This window comes from Octopus bimaculoides, unplaced genomic scaffold (assembly GCF_001194135.2).
Source record: "Octopus bimaculoides isolate UCB-OBI-ISO-001 unplaced genomic scaffold, ASM119413v2 Scaffold_189502, whole genome shotgun sequence".
NCBI classification, from domain to species: domain Eukaryota; kingdom Metazoa; phylum Mollusca; class Cephalopoda; order Octopoda; family Octopodidae; genus Octopus; species Octopus bimaculoides.
In genome coordinates, this window is record NW_026303161.1 from 5,230 (window position 1) to 6,289 (window position 1,060).

The following is a 1,060-nucleotide window of genomic DNA, read 5'->3' on the forward strand; positions in this document are numbered from 1 at the left end:
TATACTGGGCTTCGTATATTTTACCCCAGTGTCACTTTGATGGCATGCACTGCTCTCTCACTCAATAATAATAATAATAATAATAAATAATAAATAATAATAATAATTATTATTATTATTATTATTATTATTATTATTATTATTATTATTATTTCAAATTTTTGCCATAAGGGCTGCTTGTGTGGGTGAGGATGAGTCGATTATATCGACCTCAGTGTTCGACTGTTACTTAATTTGTCGATCCCGAAAGGATGAAAGGCAAAGTCGACCACGGCGAAATTTTAACTCTAATAATAATAATAATAATAATAATAATAATAATAATAATAATAATAATACTTCGACCCTACGTGGCATGGTACAAATGGTACAATACAGTCTTTTGTCGGTGTTGTTATTGTTGCTGTTGTTATTGTTGCTGTAACTGTTGTTGTTGTTTTTGTTGTCTAATGCCAAGTTAACCTTGATAGACCAGATTTTACATCCACGACCATCACGTCTTAAATTTTTTCTCCAAGTATAATTTATGGAGGGTTTCAATGACAAACACGTCTTTCTAAGATGACTTATTTAATGACGCCCGAAGGACTTCTCGTCTTTTATTTTTGTAGGTAACCAATGCCCAATTGAAAACCGTCCAAAATGCTTGCACTGGTAGACTGATGGCAACTTGTCGTAAAGTTCAAACTAAGTTCATTATTGATGTATCGACCGTAACAATGTCCGACCTACAAAAACCCCTACACTCTGGACTGATAATGAGCTTGTTTATCTCAAGCTCTGTACCGCCGGTTCCGCTTCAAAAAGGACAGCAAGCACTTTCGTGGAAACATTATATTAATTCGAACGGCAACGTCAGTCAATTTTCGATCTGGTCAAATGAATTAGAAAAGTTAAGCGGTGAGTAAAATTATTATTTGTGCTCTTTTGTCGTATACTCTCGTATATGTATGTATGTATGTATGTATGTATGTATGTATGTATGTATGCGTGTTTGCGTGCATGCATGCGTGTGTACATGTATGTATGTATGTATGTATGTATGTATGTATGTATGTAT

At 33.9% G+C, this 1,060-nt stretch overlaps 1 protein-coding gene across 1 annotated transcript in view; it reads left to right on the forward strand.

The window, feature by feature from the left end:
• LOC106882095 (uncharacterized) overlaps positions 1-917 on the forward strand; it is a 2,855-nt gene extending 1,938 nt beyond the window's left edge. The window contains exon 2 of the mRNA XM_014932651.2: positions 612-917. Within this exon, the coding sequence (XP_014788137.2) occupies positions 612-908 (297 nt within the window). The 3' untranslated portion in view covers positions 909-917. The remainder of the gene's footprint in view (positions 1-611) is intronic.
• The last annotated feature ends 143 nt before the right edge of the window (positions 918-1,060 follow it).